This window comes from Bos taurus, chromosome 3, assembly GCF_002263795.3.
Source record: "Bos taurus isolate L1 Dominette 01449 registration number 42190680 breed Hereford chromosome 3, ARS-UCD2.0, whole genome shotgun sequence".
Lineage (NCBI taxonomy): Eukaryota > Metazoa > Chordata > Mammalia > Artiodactyla > Bovidae > Bos > Bos taurus.
Window position 1 is genome coordinate 111,832,297 of NC_037330.1, and position 21,527 is coordinate 111,853,823.

Genomic DNA, 21,527 nt, shown 5'->3' on the forward strand with positions numbered 1-21,527 from the left:
AACCCATGTCTGTGGGACGCCAGAGCCCTTCTCTGAGCCACGACGCTCGGTGCCTCCCAGACCCTGACAGGCCCCCTCCTAGACCACAGCCTCAGCCGACAGCTGCCTGAAGCGCCTGCAGGGTGAGATCTGCACCCACCCCACCCCCACGCTCCATGCTGTGCCCAGGATGAGCAGAGCTTAAACAGGGGCCAGGCAGGCCCCCGAGCAGGAGGGAGGGTGACCCAGGCTTCTGAGAGGAGCTCTGGGTGTAGAAGGGGATGTGGGAGACAGAGGGTCTTTAGCCCAGAAGAGGCTAATCAGAAGGGGATCATTATTTTGCTAAAGAAACAGGTTGTTCACTGGTGTGTGTGGGAGAAGGCCTTGTGTCTGCTGTCATACGTGTGAACACAAGAGCTCATGCAGGTGCATTCTGGAGGTCTGGTTTTAGATGTGCATGTCTGTGTATGAGAATGTACTCTTGTGTGTACACGTGTGGACGTGTGTGTGGAAAGGTGAGTATCTGAATGGAGGGATTTGTGCCCTTGGGCTGTGAAGTCTGTTTCCATGTGAGAGAGTGTGGCGCCCCCCCCCAAGTAAGGAGCTGCCCCCGGGAAGACCCTGTCCGCCCTCCCGCCTCCTGACCCTGGAGGACATGGACTGAGGGTCCCTACCTGCACGGGGGCCTTCATGAAGCCTTTGGAGACGTCGTTGGGCTTCAGAGATGAATAAGAATAAACAGACAAACAAGAAGAGACAAACAGACAAACAAGTCTTCCTTCCCCACCCCATTCCTGGTTCTCAATCTGCAAAATGTTCCCCAGGCACCTTACTTGGCCCCATTGATGAACCTGCAGGAAATGGAGCCTCGAAGCCAGTTTCTCAGTCTCACCAGCCCTTCCTTGGCCTCTTCGCTGGAATGCAGTAGCTAAGAAAGAAGGTGCAGGAGTCAGTCCACTGGGTGGACACCCTAGCTCCCCCAGTTCTAGTCGTGTGAGTGGAGCGCCTTACCTTCTCTGAGCCTCATTTTGTTATCTGTAAAACGGTGGGTAGTACCCGCTTCACAGTGTTGTAATGGGGATTGAATGAGACAGGGTTCAACATAGAGTTAGTCCATGCAAGCAGTCAGTAAGTGATGGTGCTGATGATGAAGATTCACAGTGATCCCACTGGGACTCAGAGGCAGCTTTTACTCAGGGTCCTTTGTAGTCACCGACTCCCCCATCACATCCCAGCTCCTCCTCAGGCCCCTCTGTCTAGTTCTTCTTAGAGAGTGGGAAGCTGAGGGGTCTGGAGCCTTTGGAATATTGTGCTTCTTCCCATGGGATGCAAGGTATGCTGGGGCTTCCTGGCCCTGGACAGGGCTCCAGGATTCCACAGGGCTGGAGTTGGCAGGGAGGATATCACCATGGGCATCCCACAGGATGCATAGCACTTCCCTGCTGGCTGGTAGGATACAGGGGGCTAAGGCCCAGACTTGGAGGGAGCTGTAGAGTCTGGGGGAAGTTAAGGAGAAAGCAAAGCCAGTTATGGAGCCAGGGGCAGCCCCAGCCTGAGACAGGGTAACCTTTCGTATGGGCCGCCTCAACCAGGGTTAGAAGTCCCAGCCTCACCTCAGGACCCCCCGGTGAACTAGGTCACTGCATTCTCTTCTAGCCCCCTTGCTAGGATTGGTTCAGCATTCATGATTTCCTGTCTGTAGCTGGGCACGGATGAAGACCAAACTTGGCTGGCCCTGGCCACAAACCTCTGGAAGTCTGGTCCCAGAAGGTCAGGGGTCATTCTTCCCCAGCCAAGCAGACCATGCCCTGCTATAAAAGTTATCAGATGAAAAGGAAGAACCTATGCCTTGGCGCTTCTGTAACATAGGCTGTGTACTTCCCAGGTGGCTCAGGGGTAAAGAATCCGCCTGCCAGTGCAGGAGACATGGTTCGATCCCTGGGTCGGGAAAATCCCTTGGAGAAGGAAATGGCAACCCACTCCAGTATGCTTGCTTGGAGAATCCCATGGCCAGAGGAGCCTGACGGGCTACAGTCCATAGCACTGCAAGAGTCTCTGACACGACTTAGTGACTGAGCACGCACACACGATCATAAGCTGCTCTCAACTGGAAGCGATGGTGGCTTCTTTGGTAAGAATTGATCCCAATCTGCAAAGCTAGTGACCATCCTATCCCACAGAAAGTGTAAGTTTGGAGGTGTCGATGGGAGGTTGTGTTTGTAAAAGCTGTGCGTGTGGGAAAGGGCTGCATAAATATCACGTATCATCGCTGTTGCTCTGTGATGATAATGATGAATAAGGAAAACAAAGCAACTCAGGTTTATCTTACCTAGAACCTAGTAATTCCCAAAGTGTATTCCATAGAACAATTCAGAAGCTAACAGGTATTTCTGAGAGAAAAAGAAAAGGAAGAGAGGAGAGATTCTGTCGTCAAATTTGTGGAGATTCTGGTTAAAGCAAGGTTTCTCTCCTGCAGTACCTCTGAGATAAGTGCATAAGTATTGGTTTCTTCCAGAGGAGAGAATTCCTGTAGCATTTTTAAAAGTTGAATGCTCTTCTCATGGAATTTATTTCTCAGCCTGTGTTTTATGGAACATACTTGGGGAAACATTTCTAGGCATCATTCTGCAATTAACCAAATTTGACCCCAAACTGCATAGTTGGCTATTCCAAGCCTAACATGGATAGTATTTTGCCATGTTTCCCCATAGGGTACCGCTGATGCTGCGTGCGTTGCTCTGTCTAGACAAGGTGGAGCATCCTGGTGCTGGAGTGTGATGGGGCAGGGCGGGCTGAAGAGGGAACAACGGGGTTCCGGCAGCAAAGGTCAACAGAGGCTGCATCACAGGGGACCTTGTGCCAGCCTAAAGCTGTTCATCAGAGAGGCTAAGGCATGCCATAGTCTCCTGAAACAAGAGAGATACAAGTGGGTACAGAATAAGACTCAGAGCTTCTCTTAGAGAGTGATTAGGGGAAGGAGGAAAGCCACACAGCTCACTCCTCCCTTGTAATCCTGCTGTACCTAAACCTCCACAGGTCCCACCCTGGGGGTCTCTGAACTTGCCCCTGAAACCCCTCTTCTGGTTCAATATCGAGTTCCTTAAAGCCAGGCTCTCTCTCTCCTGTCCTCATCCCCTTTTCTCCAGAGAAACCCCCAGTTCCTTAGGAAGCTGAAGTCATTGATGGAGAGAAGACTCACCTCTGGGGCAGAGTTGATAAAACTGGCACATTACAACCCAGGATGCCCAGTTAAATTTGAATTTCAAATAGCTTCTAATATAAGTATATCCCACATGTTGTGTGGGATATACTTATACTTTAAAAAAAAAAATTTGTGTGTTTCTCTGAAATTCAAATTTAACTGGGTGTCCTGGATTTTAACTGGCAGCTCTATTCTGGGGCCTAGGATGTAACCTTTTTGGTGTTGCTTCTAAAGAATCTCAGGTGAAACAGGAGGCCATGGGGCCCCATGGTTATGAAGCGTCAGGGAGAATTCCCACTGACAGCCCCTCTGCACCCCCTGCTGGTGGGATGAGGGATGTCTGTGAAGCCCCAGGTAGTGATGGTGGTGGGGTGGGGCCGCTGAGGGGTCTGAATGGGTGCAGGTCAGGCGTGTTCTAGGCCTGGCAAGGAGAATAACTGTGCAGGTGTCCAGAGCAGTGCCTCCATGCTGGGGACGCAGTGAAACAAACACAGGTCTTGAAGATCAAGGTCGCAGCCTGATTAGGACACAGGTGCTGAGGACAAGGACTTCCCAGGTGGTGCTGGTGGTGGAGAACCTGCCTGCCAGTGCCGGTAGACGTAAGAGACATGGGTTCGATCCCTGGGTTGGGAAGATCCCCTGGAGGAGGGCGTGGCAACTCAGTCCAGTATGCTTGCCTGGAGAATACCGTGGATAGAGAAGCATGACCGGCTACAGTTCATAGGATCACAAAGAGTCAGACTGAAGTGATTTAGTACACACACACACACACACACACGCTGAGGTCAAAGGGCTCAAGTGTCAACCCCCCGCCCTGATGCCAACCAGCCGCGTGACACTGAGTCAGAATAGCCCCATTGTTCCTCATTCCCCTGTCCCCCCAAAGGGAACAGTCAGAGCCCCTCGCAACAGGTAAGATGACATAGAAGAGCCAGGTAAAGTACTGAGCAGAGTGCCCAGCTCATATTAAACACCCAAAAGGTGACTGTTATTATTATTGCAACTAGCTGCGTGACCCTTCAGCTCTCTAAACTCAGCTCTTTAGGGTAAAATCAGGTTCATAATACCAATCTAAAGAGTAGCTCTGAGCACTAACATAAATTCTATTTTAATGGGAAAGAGTGGTGACTGAACACACACACACAAGCCTTATCCCGTAGCCAACACAATGCCCGCTTTGCCCAGTGCCACACTGATGGAGAAAGGAAATGTGATTTTGGTCTCAGTCCTCAGGTGCAAACTGCCTATTCTGTCTTCTCTCTGCCCTCCTCCTGCCAGTCACCTCTGACAAGGTCTCTCACCTACAGCCCGCTCCCCTAACAGCCCCTTCCCATCCTGGACTCCCAGCAAAACTGAGCTTTTCTTAGTTTTCCTTCTCAGTTGTGGGAGATGAGAGGAGGTTCCTGCGACTGTAACTGAATAAACACGAGTTCACGGGTACCCGACTGTGGCCCATGGGCTGGGGGCCTGTTGTATAAGTAAAGCTGGGCTGGCTTGGGTACTGTCTACGGCTGCTTTTGTAGCACAGTGAAAAAAGCTGAATCACTGGGTCAGAGACCATTAGGCAAGGCCAGAAGTATTTACTCCTTGGTTCATTGCAGAAAAAGTGCCAACCCTTTGCTTTGCTTTGCTTTGTTGCTCCCTATATATAATGCACATTTTATATGCACAGAGTATACATTACATATATATATATTCAATACATTCCATTAGGGTACTCCCTTCCTGCCAGGCATTAAATCAAACACTAGATAAATAAAGAATGCGTCATTCCTGCCCCTCGGGGAAGTCCAGAGATGAAAATAGACACCTAAACAAACAATTACAGGCAGGCTTAGCTCCCGTTTGGAAGCCAGGGTGTTGTAAATTAATGAATGATTGAATTGTAATGTCGTACGACAAGTGCAGGAATTGAAGTGCAAGTAAAACCCCGACTTAATTCTGCAAGTGGGTCCAAAAAATCCAATCATGTAAAATGTGGGCCGGTGAGATTGCAAAATTAACCGAATGACCAAAACGAGCCTATGTAGTTAATGGGCTGGGAGTTCCAGGATTCTGGGAGCTGGTTGCCAATGACATTAAACCTGAATTTACATTCTATCAGGATGTCTTTTCCTGGGGTTTCCAAGTTTAGACAAGACCCTAGGGTATCAATGAGGGCTTCACAGAGGAAGTGGAGGGGGGCAAGATTAGAGGAGCAGAAGATAAGGTAGAAAATGTCAGCAGGGGTCAGATTATAGAAGGAGGGGGCTGCCTGAGCCTAAGATTTGATTTATTCTGACAGCAATAGGAGGGTTCTCGTGGTTTTCTTTTCTCTTTCCTTTTATTAATTTTGATATTTTCAAATTATTATTTATTCGTATATTCATCACGCAAAAGACTAGAGGACCTGCATTTGCCTGTGTCTCTTGGTGGTAGGAAACCCACCTTGGGCACACGTGCTCCGAAAGGGAGAACAGGGCAGGGCCATGGTGAATTTGCCATTCTAGAAAGCTTACTGCAGCATCAGTGCAGACAATGCATTGGAGGGGGAAGGGCTAGCAGCAGGGTGATCAGAGTTGGGTGCAGAAGTCCAGGGGAGAGATGATGAGGATCCTCAAATGAGAAGGAGGGAGAGGGCAAGTGTGATTTATGGAGGACAGCGATGTCCCAGGGAGAAGCCAGGCTTGCTGCTCCCAGAAGTCAAAGCTCAGTAACAAGAAAGGCGCTGGAAATTGAACAGTTCACAGCTCAGAGAGATAACCCAACCGGGCTAATGGAATAACCTACATGAATAGGTGGTTCTCACTTTCAGCTCTGCTCTCCAGTCACCCAGAGGAGCTTGGGCTCTTCCTCTGAAATTCCAATTCAATAGGTATGGGGACAGGCCTAGGCGTGGGATTTTTATAAAATTTCCCACGTGCTCCTGATGCCGAAGGTTACAAAATTGCAAACATGAGCCAAGAGAAAGGCTCACAGTGGAGAGTTTATGCCAGATGCTGGGCAGGAAGAGACTTGGGAGGACAGGCCCTGTGGACTCGTGAGTGGCATACCCGGTCTGAGGTCCTGGCACCCCTGCCTTCGTTTGATTGACAGGTAGCAGGAAATGTACAGGGCCAGGCTCCCTGGTGGTTCAGACAGTAAAGGATCCACCTGCAATGCAGGAGACCCAATGTCGATCCCTGGACCGGAGGCTCCCCTGGAGAAGAGAATGGCCACCCACTCCACTATTCTTGCTTGGAGAATTCCATGGACAGCGGAGCCTGCATCCTTGGGGTCGCAAAAGAGTCAGACATGAATGAGTGACTAACACTGAACTAGGGTTTGACTTGCCTGGTTTTCCACCCCAAGTCATTCCCATGAGGAGAATGAGTGTGAGTCTCCTATGAGGACGTTTCAAGGCACACCAGGTACCATGAGTTCTATGTGGAATGATCAGTGCAAGCACGGCCTAGCACAGGTCAAAGCACATGGGCTCAGCAGCCAGGCATTGCTGTGGACACCCAGCTGCACCCCCAGTGTGCTATGGGGTCTCGGGTAATGTGCTCCCGCCTCTCTGGCCATCATACTCATCTCAACAAGGGATAATAGTCCTTCTCGCAGTGGTTTATTGGGAGGATTCAATAAGAGCATTAAGTCACTCAATAAACTTTGATCAAGGTATCATTATACATCAGGCGCTGTTCAAGGAACTAGGATACAAAAGGGAATAAAAGAGATTAAAAAGATGCCTGTCTTCATGGAGCTTATATTGTAGCAGAGTGAGGCAAACAATAAACAATGCATCAGCTGCATACTGGATCAGATGCAGATGGGAGAAGAGGAAGTGCAGACAGGTATGGATCATTCTCTGGGATGGACATATATAGAGAGCACTTGACAGTGAGCATGTCACATAGTAAGTGTGCAGTTGTGTTAATAAGCCAAACAGCTGAAAGCAAGGGGGTTGTAAATGTTAACTAAAATATAATGTGAGATGAGGAAGTGCCTAGCCTAGCGTAGGCACTCAAAAGGTAATGGGTCTTATTCTTTCCTCCCCTGACCATGCCCACTGCCCCTCAAGTCTCTCTGTCACACACACACACACACACACACACACACACCACCATCTTCCCTGTCCATACCCACTACCCTTCAAATCAAACACAGGCCCACACACCCAACACCATCTCCCCTGTCCAAGCTGAGGGCTGGGAAAGAAGCAATCCTTCCTGCATCTTTTCCCCCAGCCATCCTGTCAGTTTGTATCAACTGTATGGCCATGAAGATCAAACAAGTTACTTGATGGAAGATAAGGAATCAAACATATGGAGGGTGCTTGTCCAGAGAGCATAAACGACTCTTCATTATAATATGGCAACTAAAGTCTCAAATTAAAAATAAAAGAAGGCATGATGTAGCTTGTCATACAATCACTGAGAATATCATGTTGATTGGCAAGAGCCTGGCTTTGTAGAAGGGACAAAATTCCCCACAGCTAATCTACAATGGAATTGTTCAATGTCAGGCACAGCTTTAATAATACTGTTCTCGGCTGCCTTGGATGTAAATATCCCACTCTTCATTTTGTAAGCAATCAAAGGGAAGTTTTATAGACAGGAGAGCATGAACAGTTATAATATCTGTGCCCCAAAAAAACACACAGACAAAATCCAAAAATCAAAGAACACTGTGCCTTAGAAAGTCTGGCTTTGTGGCTTATCTCCAATCTCTGTCTGTCCAGCAAGTTGTGCATCAGACACATTACAAAAGACCACACTTTAAATGTTGCCCTTGACATTATTAAAAAGTACAAGAAAGGCAAATCAGACTAGAGAAGAAAAGACAGACAATTAAATCTGGACAGTCAGGTAATCACCCTTCATTTTGTCTCAGGGTCTGGAATAATGAAGGGAGGAAGGGAACTCTTGGTCATTAAGCACCCACTGTGTACTGGGCACTGTCTCTGTATTCCAAAATGAAGGGTGTTGAATGACGGAGCCAGAAAGACCTATATTCACAGCCTAGCTCTGCCAGTTTCTAGCTCTGTGGCATTAAGGGAAGTTGCTTAAGCTCTCTGTGTCTCAGTTTCTTTTTGTTTTATTTTTTCATCTGTAAAATAAGGATAATAAGTATCGCACATGATTGTTTTGAGGATTAAGTAAAATAAATTTGTAGCCTTGGGCCCAACACATGCCAGGAACTCAGTTCAGTCAGTTCAGTCACTCAGTCGTGTCCGGCTCTTTGCGACCCCATGAATCACAGCACGCCAGGCCTCCCTGTCCATCACCAACTCCGGAGTTCACCCAAACTCACATCCATCAAGTCGGTGATGCCATCCAGCCATCTCATCCTCTGTTGTCCCCTTTTCCTCATGCCCCCAATCCCTCCCAGCATCAGAGTCTTTTCCAATGAGTCAACTCTTCACATGAGGTGGCCAAAGTACTGGAGTTTCAGCTTCAGCATCATTCCTTCCAAAGAACACCCAGGGCTGATCTCCTTCAGAATGGACTGGTTGGATCTCTTTGCAGTCCAAGGGACTCTCAAGACTTCAACACCACAGTTCAAAAGCATCAGTTCTTCAGTGCTCAGCTTTCTTCACAGTCCAACTCTCGCGTCCATACATGACCACTGGAAAAACCATAGCCTTGACTAGACGGAACTCAATGGTGGGTATTATAAACCTAGCTTTATTTCATCTGTACATCAGCCCTGTTATGAGTTGAATTGTGTCCCCCCAAAAGAGATTAGGGGCTTCCCTGATAGCTCAGTTGTTAAGGAATCTGACTGCAATGCAGGAGACCCTGGTTCAATTCCTGGTTCGGGAAGATTCCCTGGAAAAGGAATAGGTTACCCACTTCAGTATTCTTGGGCTTCCCTTGTGGCTCAGCTGGTAAAGAATCCACCTGCAATGCAGGAGACCTGGGTTCAATCCCTGGGTCGGGAAGATCCCCTGGAGAAGGGAAAGGCTACCCACTCCAGTCTTCTGGCTGGAGAATTCCATGGACTGTGTAGTCCATGGGGTCACAAAGAGTCAGACACAACTGAGTGACTTTCACACTCACTTCAAAGGGATGCTGAAGACCTAACCCCAGGACCTGTGTATATGACCCTCTTTGGAGATAGGGCCTTTGCAGATGATGGAGTTGAGATGAGGCCATTGGAGTGTGTCCTAATCCAGTATGGTTGATGTCCTTTTAACAAGGTGAAATTTGGACCCAGGGAAACAAAGGGAAAATGCCCAGTGAAGGTGAAGGGGTGGATGGAAGCATGGACAAGTCAAGGAACAGTAAAGTTTTCTAGATAATGACCAGAAGCTAAGAGGAGTCCCCTACAAGTTTTAGAGGGATCATGACCCTGCCGACACCTTGATTTTGGACTTCTAGCCTCTGCAGCTGTGAGACAGTAAGTATCTGTTGTTTTAAGCCACCCAGTTTGTGACACTTTGTTGCAGCAGCCCTGGGAAGCTAATACAACCCACCCCTTCACTCTAGAGGAAGAAAAATAAAGTATCCTCATTTTCAGATGAATAACTGAATGATGAAGCCCAGAGAGGTATAGTTTATGGCTCAAGATCACTCCGCTAGAGGTGGATGAGCTGAGATTTGAATCCAGGCCTCTCTGAGGCCAACATCTGCCCACTCTCCATGCCCTGTGCGGCCTCTCAGGAGCAAAGCTCAAGTTAAAAAAGGAGGTGGGGCTGAAAATGAGCTCCCCACTCATCACACCCAAGTCCCAGTGGAGGTGCCAGGTCAGAGTGGTCTGATTATGAACAGCTCATTAAGTAAAGAGCAGTGAGCATTTGAGAGTGACTTTTTAAAAAGAATCGGATTTTATTTATAGTGATGTTCCAGTCATTAATTTCAAAGGAAGAAAACCCAAAGCAGAAGTAGGTTCATTAAAAATTTGACATTAGTAATTTAATTAAACTGGATTTTTGCGTCTCGTTGCGGAAAATGAAACGTTAGTTCTACACCAGTTCTTAGCCCATTTCCCCAGGTTGGCTCCCTCCCCTCATCTTAGCTTGCTTTCTTCTCCAAATGTTTACCTGACCCACCCCTTGCAACTCCAACACTCACACTCACATCACAGTCTCTGCCTCTGCTGTAGCCAGCAGCTTGGGACTGTGGGAAATGCCAAGGAAGCCGGCAGCAAGGGATTATGGGAAATGCCAAGGAAGCCGGCAGCAAGGGATTATGGGAAATGCCAAAGGAAGCCGGCAGCAAGGGATTATGGGAAATGCCAAGGAAGCCAGCAGCATGGGATCATGGGAAATGCTAAGGTATCCAGCAGCCCAAAGACTACATTCTTAGCTAGGCTAATAGGGTGATGAGGTCAGTCCTTTTGTCTGGGTCATCTCACTTGTCAGAGGTAGAAAATAGGCAGGGAAGAGCTCTTTAGCCCTTAAGATAGTTCTCTCACAGAAACATAAGCCATTTAAGGTCAGAGACCCTTTTGTGCAGTTAACTGCTCTATTACCAGCATAGAGTGCAGCAGGCCCACAATACATTTTCATTGCCTGAAGGAGTTAATGCCTCAGTGAGGAATTCTTCCAAACAACTAATTGATGAACACTCAAATATATCCCTACAAGTGCCAGACACTGTGTTAGGCTCGCAGGGACTGCATGGCCCAACAGCACAGTGGAAGGACAACATCTGCCATTCTTGAGCACCTACTCTGTGCTGGGCACTGTGCCAGCCATGCATCGGTTATGATCAGTAACCTGGTAAACCCCTAGATATTACTGTCCTTTTTCAGTTGAGGAAAGTAAGGCTCAGTGAGGTCACATGACTCAAGGCCAGGGAATAAGACACTGACAGCCCCTTGCTTCAGGCCAGATTAAGCTAGTACCAAAGTCTGCCCTTTCCTTCCACAAGAAGGGAGGAGAGGAGAAGGCAGAGGGAAAGCCTCCTTTCTGAGGGCTCTGAGATCAGTGTGGATGGCTGAGATGGTCCTGAAAAATAGTGATACGGGCTGGAAGAGCATACATCAAGGACCAGGGAAGCTTTCTAGAATCCAGGCTGGTTATCTCCATTTCTTTATTTCTCATCATTGCCACCCTTCCCCTCTTACTGCAGGCTCCCTGAACTCTTAGGTTGTCTCTGGCCTCAAGGTCTTTCCACATGGTATTTCCTCTGCCTGGAACACTCTTAGACCTAGCTAATTATTACTAACCTCGCAAGGTTCAGCATAGACATCTCTTCCAGGAAGCTGGCCCTGACTAACCCCTGACTAGGTTTGGTCCCCTGCCTGGTTCCTATTTAACTATAAAGGACTTCAGTTTAGTTCAGTTCAGTCGCTGAGTCATGGCCGACTCTTTGCCACCCCACGAATTGCAGCACGCCATCCTTGTCCATCACCAGCTCCTGGAGTTCACCCAAACTCGTGTGCATCGAATTGGTGATGCCATCCAGCCATCCTCTGTCGCCCCCTTCTCCTCCTGCCCCCAATCCCTCCCAGCATCAGGGTCTTTTCCAATGAATCAACTCTTCGCATGATGTGGCCAAAGTATTGGAGTTTCAGCCTCAGAATCTGTCCTTCCAGTGAACACCCAGGACTGATCTCCTTTAGGATGGACTGGTTGGATCTCCTTGCAGTCCGAGGGACTCTCAAGAGTCTTCTCCAGCACCACAGTTCAAAAGCATCAGTTCTTCGGCACTCAGCTTTCTTCACAGTCCAACTCTCACATCCATATATGACCACTGGAAAAACCATAGCCTTGACTAGACGGACCTTTGTTGGCAAAGTAATGTCTCTGCTTTTGAATATGCTATCCAGGTTGATCATAACTTTCCTTCCAAGGAATAAGCGTCTTTTAATTTCATGGCTGCAGTCACCATCTGCAGAGATTCTGGAGCCCCCCAAAATAAAATCTAATACTGTTTCCACTGTTTCCCCATCTATTTCCCATGAAGTGATGGGACCAGATGCCATGATCTTTGTTTTCTGAATGCTGAGCTTTAAACCAACTTTTTCACTCTCCACTTTCACTTTCATCAAGAGGCTTTTGAGTTCCTCTTCACTTTCTGCCATAAGGGTGGTGTCATCTGCATATCTGAGGTTATTGATATTTCTCCTGGCAATCTTGATTCCAGTTTGTGCTTCTTCCAGCCCATTTCTCATGATGTACTCTGCATGTAAGTTAAATAATCAGGGTGACAATATACAGCCTTGACGTACTCCTTTTCCTATTTGGAACCAGTCTGTTGTGCCATGTCCAGTTCTAACTGTTGCTTCCTGACCTGCATATAGGTTTCTCAAGAGGCAGGTCAGGTGGTCTGGTCTTCCCATCTCTTTCAGAATTTTCCACAGCTTATTGTGATCCACGCAGTCAAAGGCTTTGGCATAGTCAATACAGCAGAAATAGACGTTTTTCTGGAACTCTCTTGCTTTTTCCATGATCCAGAGGATGTTGGCAATTTGATCTCTGGTTCCTCTGCCTTTTCTAAAACCAGCTTGAACATCTGAAAGTTCACGGTTCACATATTGCTGAAGCCTGGCTTGGAGAATTTTGAGCATTACTTTACTAGTGTGTGAGATGAGTGCAATTGTGCGGTAGTTTGAGCATTCTTTGGCATTCCCTTTCTTTGGGATTGGAATGAAAACTGACCTTTTCCAGTCCTGTGGCCACTGCTGAGATTTCCAAATTTGCTGGCACATTGAGTGCAGCACTTTCACAGCATCATCTTTCAGGATTTGAAATAGCTCTTAGTATACCTTTAAACATATGCATGTCCCACTGGACTGGGAACTCAGATTCTCTTGTGTGGTACTCTCTGTATCCATGCTCTAAGCGCGTTATATACCTCCACTTATTTAATTGTCACAACAACTCCAGAGGAAGGTACTGTTGTGAACTGCCTCTTACAATGGAGGAAACTGAGGCCCAGATAGGTGAAGAGACTTTCTTAGGGTCCCACAGGCAGTAAGCCACCAGGGTGGGATGTGAACCCAAGCACTGAGGCTGTTAGGCCTGTACTTTGCACAGTCTTACTCTATGGCCTCTCAGGGCTGGTGTGCATAAACCATCATCAGATGAAGTAATGGGGAAGTTTTATGGCAAGTTTTCCAGGTGGTGCAGTGCTAAAGAATCCTCCTGCTAATGCAGGAGATGCAGGAGACGTGGGTTTGATCCTTGGGTTGGGAAGATTCCCTGGAGGAGGAAATGGCAACCCACTCCAGTATTCTTGCCTGGAAAATCCCATGGACGGGGGAGCCTGGAGGGCTACAACCCATGGGATTGCAAAGAGTTGGGCATGGCTTAGCAACTGAGCATGCATGCATGCACTTGGATGGCAGTCTGGACGCAGCTGTGACCACTTGTCTTCACCTTGTGGGGAGGTATGGAGTGGTGAGAGGTGGGACCTTCTGGGCACAGGCAGTTCCAACTTGAGGAAGAAAGGCACAGGGTAGGGGGAGCTGAGTCGGGGTGAACGTGTGACTCAGGCACAGAGGTGATGCACGCGCCCTTTCTCCCTCCTGGTTGGCGGTCATGATGCTCTAGCAGCCTCAGCAAGACTGTTTCCTCTGCACAATGAACAAACGCTGGCAGCTGGCCGTTACTGCTCTGGCTCAGCTGTCACTGTGTGTGGTATTCTCTGGCTCCCCATTTTCCCCTTGAAACGGGTCAGTCCGATCAGAACTCAGGTTCTTGTCTCCCTGCCTCACTGCCTCTTTCCAGCACTAATTACCCCTTCAACTTCCCTAATCCCACGGGGCCAAACTCCTCTTCTGGCTGCCAGGGCAGATACGCATGGAAGAAAGGACATCAGGTTTAATGAGCACCTACTCCGTGCCACCGTCTGTGTCCCTTCCACGGTGTTTAGTGGGAAGGACTGTAGAGTCTGAGATCAGAGCAATAAAACCCAAGAGATTAAAGTGATTTCCCTGGGACATCTCAAAAGATGGGATAGACTTGTTACTGAACCAGGATCGTTTTGCCCAATGCACAGCAAGCCACAGTGCTGAGATGCCAAGGTTTGCAGCAAAGAGAGGGTTTATTCACAAAGCATCCAAGCAAGGAGATGGGAGAACAAGTCTCGAATCTGCCTTCCCAAAGGGAAGTTCATTTCAGTTCGGTTCAGTCGCTCAGTCATGTCCGACTCTTTGCAGCCCCATAGACTGTAGTACACCAGGCTTCTCTGTCCATCACCAACTCCCAGAGTTTACTCAAACTCGTGTCCATTGAGTCAGTGATACCATCAAACCATGTCATCCTCTGTCATCCCCTTCTTCTCCTGCCTTCCATCTTTCCCAGCATCAGGGTCTTTTCCAATGAGTCAGCTCTTCACATAAGGTGGCCAAAGTATTGGAGTTTCAGCCTCAGCATCAGTCCTTCCAATAAATATTCAGGACTGATTTCCTTTAAGATGGACTGGTTGGATCTCCTTGCTGTCCAAGGTAGTCTCAAGAGTCTTCTCCAACACCGCAGTTCAAAAGCATCAATTCTTCTATGCTCAGCTTTCTTTATAGTCCATCTCTCACATCCATACATGACTACTGGAAAAACCATAGCCTTGACTAGACAGACCTTTGTTGACAAAGTAATGTCTCTGCTTTTTAATATGCTGTCTAGCTTGGTCATAACTTTTCTTCCAAGGAGTAAGTGTCTTTTAATTCAAAGGCAAAGGCCTCAGGATATTTGTGGGATAGAGACTAGAGAAGCAAGGTGGTCTGAGGCTTGGGGAGCATGGGGAAAGGTGATTGGCTAAAGGTGCAGTGATCATCCTTCTGCACACGTGTAACTAAGCTACAGGCCTCTGCATGTTTTGAGGGCACTTAGCACCCTCTGAGGGTAGAGTTTTTCAGCCCTCTGACATCAAATGGTCACCGAGTGTTCACTCACACATGCCCAGTGAGAAAGTGGGTGGTGTTATTTAGTCTTAATCAGCTCAACCAGACACAAATTCCTGGAAAACAATTCAGGCAAGCATTTGTTGTTTGGGTTCTCTGTTCCTTGGAGGAGGACATGAAAACCTTTTATAGCAACAGATAAAATGACACTGAGTGGTGAAGGCAGGATAGAGCTGTAACTGATTGAACTGACCCACAGCTTCAAACATACTTCACACCCAGGGCTGCTCATGAGAAAGGGCAGGAAACCTGGATGTCTGGGAATAAATTGCACTTGGGGCTCCTTTTGAACACATGACCCCTGTGAGTACTCAGGGCCCCGGCAGCCGGGAGGGTGGCGGTCCTGTCCTAGGGAACAGAGGAGGCTTGGGGAGGAGGGTCGGAGGAGGGTCACCACCGGAGGTGGCGCTCGGAGGCAGGGTTCAGGGCTGGAGCCCCGTTCACGGGCTGCATCTCTCTTTCTGCTCACAGTGCTCCCCAGCCACACGTGTGGGAACCCCGGGCGGCTGCCCAACGGTGTCCAGCAGGGCTCTACCTTCAACCTCGGTGACAAGGTCCGCTACAGCTGCAACCCCGGCTTCTTCCTGGAGGGCCACGCTGTGCTCACCTGCCACGCTGGCTCTGAGAACAGTGCCACGTGGGACTTCCCGCTGCCCTCCTGCCGAGGTAGGTGGCCAGGGTGGGTCTAAGGGATGGATGGCCCCTGGGAGGCCTGCTGGACCTTCCAGTGGGAGCCAGTCTCCATCTGCTCCAGCGGAAGGTGGGGTCCCCACTACGGGAAGCATGTGTCTTAGAGCCACCCAGAGTCCTCAGGGGTCCCACGTATTCTGGGGGCTTTTAGGCTTCATCAGACCTCCTAGCCCTCAAGTGTGTACTCTCTCAACCTCCTTCCTCCACGTCAGCAAATTTATTTTTAGCTGGTCTGCCCTCCTCTCATGCCCTCCTGTCTTAGAAGAGACATCGTTTCTCTTCCTGTTACCGACCTGTCTCCCATGAATGGCTCTCTCCCAGCTGCTTTCCCCCGACCTCACCCTGGCAGTTCTTCTCTCTTTTCTTTAAATTCAGCCCCTCTCTCTGTTTTATGGTATCCTCCTCTCAGCCTTCAAATATGCTCAGAACCTCTTTACCCCAACACTGCCCCCCAAGAAGCCCCACCTCCCTTCAGCACTACGTTGACCTCAGCCTCCTGGCTGGGATGACCAGCTTGTCCTGGTTTCCCCAGCACATTCCCATTTCTTAGCTCCCAGAATCCTGCATCATGGACAGCACCCCCCTCAGTTCCAGGCAATCTGAGACAGTTGATCACTCTTTTCTCAGCCTATTTCTCCCTCTCCCCACAATAATCAAGCTTATTTCTAATATAATTTCTCATGCCTCTTATCTGATGACAAAAATAGCACATGATCATTTTAAGTGATCTTAGCAAATACAGAAAAGACTAAAGAAACAAAATTTGCCTGTTTTCACCATGATTTTCAAATATTCCCTTCCCATATTCTTCCTGATTTTTTTTTTTTTTTTAATGGAAGACTAGCTGACTTACAATGTCATGTTAGGTTTAGGTGTACAACAAAGTGATCCAGGCTTCCCTGACAGCTCAGTTGGTAAAGAATCAGCCTGCAATGCAGGATACCCCAGTTCGACTCCTGGGTCAGGAAGATCCACTGGAGAAGGGGTAGGCTACCCACTCCAGTATTCTGGCCTGGAGAATTCCATGACTGTGTAGTCCATGGGGTCACAAAGAGTAAGACACGACTGAGCGACTGTCATTTTCAAAGTGATTCAGATGTACATATATCTATATATATTCCTTTTCAGATTATTTTCCATTATAGGTTATTACACGGTGTTGAACGTATTAATAGTTCCCTGTGCTATAGAGTAAGACCTAGTTATTTATCTATTTTATAAGTAATAGTATATGCCTATTAATCCTAAACTCCAAATTTATCCTCCCCCACCCCTGGCTTCCCCTTTGGTAACCATAAATCTGTTTGCTTCATCTGTCAGTCTGTTTTGTTTTGTTTTAATGAATTCATTTATATCACTCTTTTTAGATTCTACCTATGTGTGTGTGTGCGGGTGCTCAGTCATGGCCAACTCTTGGCTGGTCTTCCCGTGGATGGAGTGGGCTGGGGTCATGGTTCTCCCCAAGTGCTCACATCACAGCAGTAATTCATGGGTGTGCAGAGCCTTTAGGGGGCACAACTCACCCCAGCTCACTCCTGACTCCTGTTCAGCCTCTCAGATGATGATAATTCTTCCCCTCTTTCTTTTCCACTGGCTTTTCTCCCTATCTTCCCCTTAAATGGCCTCCTCACGGGGAACTTATTGCATCTCTTGGAGTTTTTCATCCACTGTGCTGTGTGTGCTTAGTCGCTCAGTCATGTCTGACTCTTTGTGACCCCATGGACTATAGCCCACCAGGCTCCTCTGTCAATGGGGTTTCCTAAGCAGGAATACTGGAGTGGGTTGCCATTTCCTTCTTCAAAGGATCTTCCTAACCCAGGGATCGAACCTGCATCTCCTGTGTCTCCTGCACTGCAGGTGGATTCTTTACCCACTGAGCCATTGAGGAAGCCCACTAGGGCTGTTGCTTGAAGTGACACTTTGATCTCCAACCCTCCCTCTGTCCTAAGCGTCTGGCCCACAATTATATCAAACTCTCCTGAACCCCTCCCTTCAAATGAGGCATTTCCCAACCTAACACTTCCTATTTTCCTGAACCTACTCTTTTTTTTTTGCACTCCCCAACTCGGTGATGAGTGTCACCATTCAAGGTGGCCAAAGCAGACGTGCCAGGGGCATCTAACACTCCTCACCCTTTTTGCTCCCAACATCCTTAGTCCTGACAAATCCTTCAGGTGTGCACTGACCTTCCCCTCCACACCTCTGCTGCTTTTCAGGGGACCCGCTGCTGATGGTCCAGGCTCTCTCAGCTCTCACCGTCTCACTGCAGAGGATCTCCAGCCCTCCAGCCCTCTCACCGCACACATCCCAATTCATTCTCCACTGCAGGAGTGAACTTCCTAAGACACAGATCTGACAGCATCACTTCATGCTTAGATTTCTGCCAGTGGCTCTTTATCACTGACAGGGTCAAGTTCAGATTCCTTAGCATGGAGCACAAGACCCTTCTGGAAGGAGTCCCAGACCGATCTTTCTAAGTCATTTCTAAGTAGCTTGCAATTAGCCACATCAGAAATGCTCCCTTCCAGAACACACAGTCTAGGGAAGTCAGCCAAGCATGTGAAATCTTACTTTCAGGAGGGCTTCGAGCCTCGGAGATTCCTGAGGGCCCAAGGGGGCTGAGACGAGGCTCTGACTGGGGCAGGGGGAACAAAACACTGTCCCATTCTTGGAGCCCCCAGAGCCCCCCATTCCCTATGCTTTGGGGGTCCATTATTCTATTTCACTACATGGTACATGAAGAGCTAAGAAGCATTCCCAATAATGTCCATGATTTTCTGTAAGTGATTTTCCAAACCAAGTGATTTTCTTAGGAGGCCAAACCAAAAGGAACAGAGAAGGGTGCTTCTCATGTGTGCTGGACGCCGGAAGCCACAGTCTTGCCAGAGTTCATGGATTCAGACTTGGGGAGGATTAAAGCCTTTTGACCTTTCTTCCGCTCTCATAGAACTCTCTGGGGATGGCATCTGTGAGTGGATTAACTTCATCCACTGGGCAGTGGTCCGTAAATACTTGCTGCATGAATGGATGACTGGATGGGTCTAATTCACCATCAGGATTATGTAGGCCTACGAACCCAAAGGAGAAATTACTGGCCTGGGTTAGCCCACCTGCCCAGCAGCTTGGAGTGACATGAGCTCTTTGGGTCCAAAGCTTCACAGAGCATGTTGAAGGGTGGTGTACCTCTGCCTCAAACAGTATATGCCACCCACCTAGCTGAAAGAAAGACTTGGAGACACAGCCCAGACCAAGAGGGAACAGGGACCAACTGGGGCCTGGGGGCAGAGCAGATGTGAGTCTGACCTCTCAGGAGGCCCATCCCAAGGCTACTAGCCATCAAGGCTTGGCCCAGCTGGCAAAGGGAAGGAGGCAAGATTTCCCTTCAGTTTGTGTTATTTGGGAGCATCTTTTCAAAGGCAGATGTCCTTGGGAGCCCTAAACCTTGTTGAACCTTTCTGATTCACAAGGAAGACCATGTGGATCTCAGCAATGGGCCTCTGACTTGTGAGGTGCATCGGCCCTGGATCAAAAAGGGCTGCATGGGGGAAAGAAAGGGGTTCATATGCCCTGGGGGCTGAGAGGCAGATGGCGGAAAGAAAGCAGCCTGAACAAGAAAGACTTGGTCTCTGAGGTCCGAGTCCAGGCTGCCCCCAAACCCAGGGAGTTGGGCATTTGGTCTACAGCAGCCTGGGTGGCTAGTGCCCCACTGTATTCCAAATGTTCTGGATCCAGGGAGAGGAACCTGCAAAATATGAGACAGAAGCAGAATGTCAGGAATAGAGAGCATGGATTCAAACCTACATTCAACTCTAGCCATGCCAGCTCAGAGCTGTGGGTCACTGGCCTGCCGCCAAGCCTAAATCTTAAAGCCAGGACATGAATAGTAGCCTTAAAGGGTGATTGTGTACACATTCATTCACTCAGCATTTAACAACTTTTTTAAAAGACTTTTTTTGACATGGACCTTTTTTTTTTAAGTCTTTATTGAATTTGTTATAAAATTGCTTCTGTTTTATGTTTTGATTTTTTAGCCATAAGGCATGTGGAACCTTAGCTTCTCATTCAGACATCGAACCCACAGCCCCTGTGTTGGAAGACAAAGTCTTAACCAGTGGACCTCCAAGGAAGTCCCAGGATTAATTTAACTTTTGATTGAGTACCTACTCTGTGCTAGCCAGTCACTGACTCAATCTTTATTTATTAAATTCTTGTTAAGTGCCAGATACTGTTCTAGATGCAGAGAACTGCAGTGATGAAGAAGTCAGACCAAGTTCCATGAGCTCATAGAGTTTCAGTTCAGTTTAGTTCAGTTCAGTCACTCAGTCGTGTCCGACTCTTTGCGACCCCATGAATCGCAGCACGCCAGGCCTCCCTGTCCATCACCAACTCCCAGAGTTCACCCAGACTCACGTCCATCAAGTCAGTGATGCCATCCAGCCATCTCATCCTCTGTCATCCCCTTCTCCTCTGGCCCCCAATCTCTCCCAGCATCAGTCTTTTCCAATGAGTCAACTCTTCGCATGAGGTGGCCACAGTACTGGAGTTTCAGCTTTAGCATCATTGCTTCCAAAGAACACCCAGAGCTGATCTCCTTCAGAATGGACTGGTTGGATCTCCTTGCAGTCCAAGGGACTCTCAAGAGTCTTCTCCAACACTACAGTTCAAAAGCATCAAGTCTTTGGTGCTCAGCCTTCTTCACAGTCCAACTCTCACATCCATACATAACCACTGGAAAAACCATAACCTTGACTAGATAGACCTTTGTTGGCAAAGTAATGTCTCTGCTTTTCAATATGCTATCTAGGTTGGTCATAACTTTCCTTCCAAGGAGTAAGCGTCTTTTAATTTCATGGCTGCAGTCACCATCTGCAGTGATTTTGGAGCCCCCCAAAATAAAGTCTGACACTGTTTCCACTGTTTCTCCATCTATTTTCCATGAAGTGATGGGACTGGATGCCATGATCTTTGTTTTCTGACTGTTGAGCTTTAAGCCAACTTTTTCAGTCTCCTCTTTTACTTTCATCAAGGGGCTTTTTAGTTCCTCTTCACTTTCTGCCATAAGGGTGGTATCATCTGCATATCTGAGGTTATTGATATTTCTCCTGGCAATCTTGATTCCAGCTTGTGTTTCTTCCAGTCCAGCGTTTATCATGATGTACTCTACATAGAAATTAAATAAGCAGGGTGACAATATACAGCCTTGACGTACTCCTTTTCCTATTTGGAACCAGTCTGTTGTTCCATGTCCAGTTCTAACTGTTGCTTCCTGACCTGCATACAAATTTCTCAAGAGGCAGGTCAGGTGGTCTGGTAGTCCCATCTCTTTCAGAATTTTCCACAGTTTATTGTGATCCACACAGTCAAAGGCTTTGGCATAGTCAGTAAAGCAGAAATACATGTTTTTCTGGAACTCTCTTGCTTTTTCCATGATCCAGCAGATGTTGGCAATTTGATCTCTGGTTCCTCTGCCTTTTCTAAAACCAGCTTGAACATCAGGAAGTTCACGGTTCACATATTGCTGAAGCCTGGCTTGGAGAATTTTGAGCATTACTTTACTAGCATGTGAGATGAGTGCAATTGTGCAGTAGTTTGAGCATTCTTTGGCATTGCCTTTCTTGGGATTGGAATGAAAACTGACCTTTTCCAGTCCTGTGGCCACTGCTGAGATTTCCAAATTTGCTGGCATATTGAGTGCAGCACTTTCACAGCATCATCCTTCAGGATTTGAAATAGCTCAACTGGAATTCCATCACCTCCACTAGCTTTGTTCGTAGTGATGCTTTCTAAGGCCCACTTGACTTCACATTCCAGGATATCTGGCTCTAGGTGAGTGATCACACCA

General features: G+C 47.9%; 1 protein-coding gene across 1 annotated transcript in view; it reads left to right on the forward strand.

Moving 5' to 3' along the window:
• Window positions 1-21,527, forward strand: part of CSMD2 (CUB and Sushi multiple domains 2) — a 689,877-nt gene that overhangs the window by 228,369 nt on the left and 439,981 nt on the right. The window contains exon 4 of the mRNA XM_015467054.3: window positions 15,467-15,661. Coding sequence (XP_015322540.1) covers window positions 15,467-15,661 — 195 coding nt within the window. The remainder of the gene's footprint in view (window positions 1-15,466; window positions 15,662-21,527) is intronic.